General features: G+C 44.8%; 1 protein-coding gene across 1 annotated transcript in view; it reads left to right on the forward strand.

The window, feature by feature from the left end:
• The window catches only part of lrp5 (low density lipoprotein receptor-related protein 5), a 55,971-nt gene that overhangs the window by 25,884 nt on the left and 27,587 nt on the right, over positions 1-2,500 (forward strand). The window contains exons 7-8 of the mRNA XM_053682313.1: positions 764-1,160; positions 1,690-1,861. Coding sequence (XP_053538288.1) covers positions 764-1,160; positions 1,690-1,861 — 569 coding nt within the window. The remainder of the gene's footprint in view (positions 1-763; positions 1,161-1,689; positions 1,862-2,500) is intronic.

Raw genomic sequence — 2,500 nt, forward strand, 5'->3', positions numbered from 1 at the left:
GCGGATTAGCATAAATATTAGCATAACTAGCGCATTTGTGTTTAGCTTGAGTGGCTAAATTTGTCGTGTTTTCTTTTTTCTTTCACTTCTGATAAAATGAAAGCTGAGTGAAGGATAAATGAAAGCGTTGACGAATTAATCCGTGGTGTTTTTTCTCTTCTGTCCCGTCGGATCTTGTGTCGGAGCTGATAGAGCGAGACGCTGAACGCCGTTCCCTCTGTAAATGAGGAAAAAAACCCCACACAAACCTAATGGTTTCTCCAGTCCAGAGCACAAACAAGTGTGTGTCCATCCAACTGGGAATTCCTGCTAATATCAGACGTGTGTACAAACCTGAGCGGAAATACAAACACAAACAAAAAAAACTATAGTTGAAAATGTTCGATCTTCTGTTCTGCATCCAGTGAAAGGCGCTCTATTATGTATAAGCTCCGCCCCCTTAAACATGAGAACTTTAATACAGAAATTTTCTTTAAATGTCTAAAAAGGTTTACGCAGATTTAATACCTGCCCTTCAGTCGTATTAATGTACACACACTGTGTTCCTGACCTGAAACGCTAAATCACACAGCAGGTGATAAATTGATTAGCGTTGACTCCGCCCACCGTTTTACATTTTTTTTTTATTTAGACACACCCCATTCGTTAAGACAAACACACAAAAACGGACGTGTTATTCTGCTCACGTGAAACACGTGGTCCTGCGTAGATCCTGATAATAAATCGGTATGAACCTGATTGGTATTATTCGTTCCCCGTTCAGGAGCGGAGGAGGTTCTGCTGCTGGCCCGCCGGACCGATCTGCGCCGGATCTCTCTGGACCTCCCGGATTTCACCGACGTGGTCCTGCAGGTGGGCGACGTCCGTCACGCCATCGCCATCGACTACGACCCGGTGGAGGGGTACGTGTACTGGACAGATGACGAGGTGCGGGCGATCCGGCGTTCTCGGCTGGACGGAAGCGACGCCCACACGCTGGTGAGCGCCGAGGTGGAGCATCCTGACGGCCTCGCCATCGACTGGATCGCACGGAACCTGTACTGGACCGACACGGGGACCGACCGCATCGAGGTGACGCGCCTCAACGGCTCGGCTCGGAGAATCCTCATCTCCGAGGGGCTGAGCGAGCCCAGGGCCATCGCACTCGACCCTGTCAGCGGGTGCGTTTTTTTCCACTTGCTTTTGCTCCTTAGCTAGGTTTGTTTACAGATAACACAGCTACGTATTTACGTTTTAATATTTATATTTCTAACAATAAAAAAGTGTTGGTGTTGATTAACGCACACATGGCTGAACTGGAAGTTAATTGCGTCTCAGTGTCTAGTGGTTAAACTAGCGTGCTGCTTCCGTTTAGTGACACAACTAGCTAATATTTGTAATTAGCAGAAGCTATCTAGTCTTCACCGAGCATGTTTTAAACTAGCTTTCCCAACAGTATAGCTTTGGATGATGATTACGAAAACCAGATTAGCCACATGTACATCACGCATGCACAAACTTCTGCGTGTATAAATTTTAGATAAATGTCAGCTAATTAAATATGCTAATGTCAGCTACGTGAGTGGAGGTCAAACAGGCGTTATAGTGTATATAGCCACTTGAGGTGTTCGCCAGCTTAGTTTTTAAATTATAACATAGTTTTAATATAATAGCAAGGTATAGTAAAAGATTCTTTGGTTCCCGCCGCAGCTACATGTACTGGACAGATTGGGGCCAGAAGCCGAAGATCGAGCGCGCTAATCTGGACGGCTCGGAGCGCGTGGTGCTGGTGAACACGTCTCTCGGCTGGCCGAACGGATTAGCGCTGGATTACGCCACTGGAAAGCTGTACTGGGGAGATGCTAAAACGGACAAGATCGAGGTAAGACTGGAGATGATTTTATTAAGGCTTTCTGTGAGGCCTCACCTCCTGAAACACAAACACACAGAAAGAATGGAGACACAACCCAAGCGTGAGCGATTATAAACTCTTCACTGTTCTCTATATTTAGCGTGCTCGCTAAGCTAGTTTAGATTGCTGTTGGCTTCTGCGTAAATCAATGAAGCACATGGCGTCGCTCTGACTTCCTGTTTCAAAAGGAAATAAGTCAACACGCGGAATCAAATCACGGCTCTGAAGACGTTCAGCGGGACTTTAACCAACTTTTTCATTTGTGTCAAACTAAACCTGAAAAGAAAAACAAGCGAAATATTACACTGCGGTGGATTAAAATAATTGAAGAATCATTTTTTGATCATTAAAACATGCTGGCTAAAAAAGCTAGCTATGAAATAATCTAGCTATGGTACAGGGTTCAAGTTAACTAGCCAATCAAATGGCATCACACACTAGCCTCTCTTTCCATTTCTCCAGTACTAGTTTTCATTACGCAATACAGCAGATCAGCAAATGTTGTCTAACTTGCGGAGCTAGGTAATATGTATGCATGACATACAGCCTAGCATAAAAAAGGTCTGCTGTTTGTAAACACACAAACACAGTGGTTTACCTGATGTTAGC

Source organism: Ictalurus punctatus, chromosome 8, assembly GCF_001660625.3.
Source record: "Ictalurus punctatus breed USDA103 chromosome 8, Coco_2.0, whole genome shotgun sequence".
Taxonomy (NCBI): domain Eukaryota; kingdom Metazoa; phylum Chordata; class Actinopteri; order Siluriformes; family Ictaluridae; genus Ictalurus; species Ictalurus punctatus.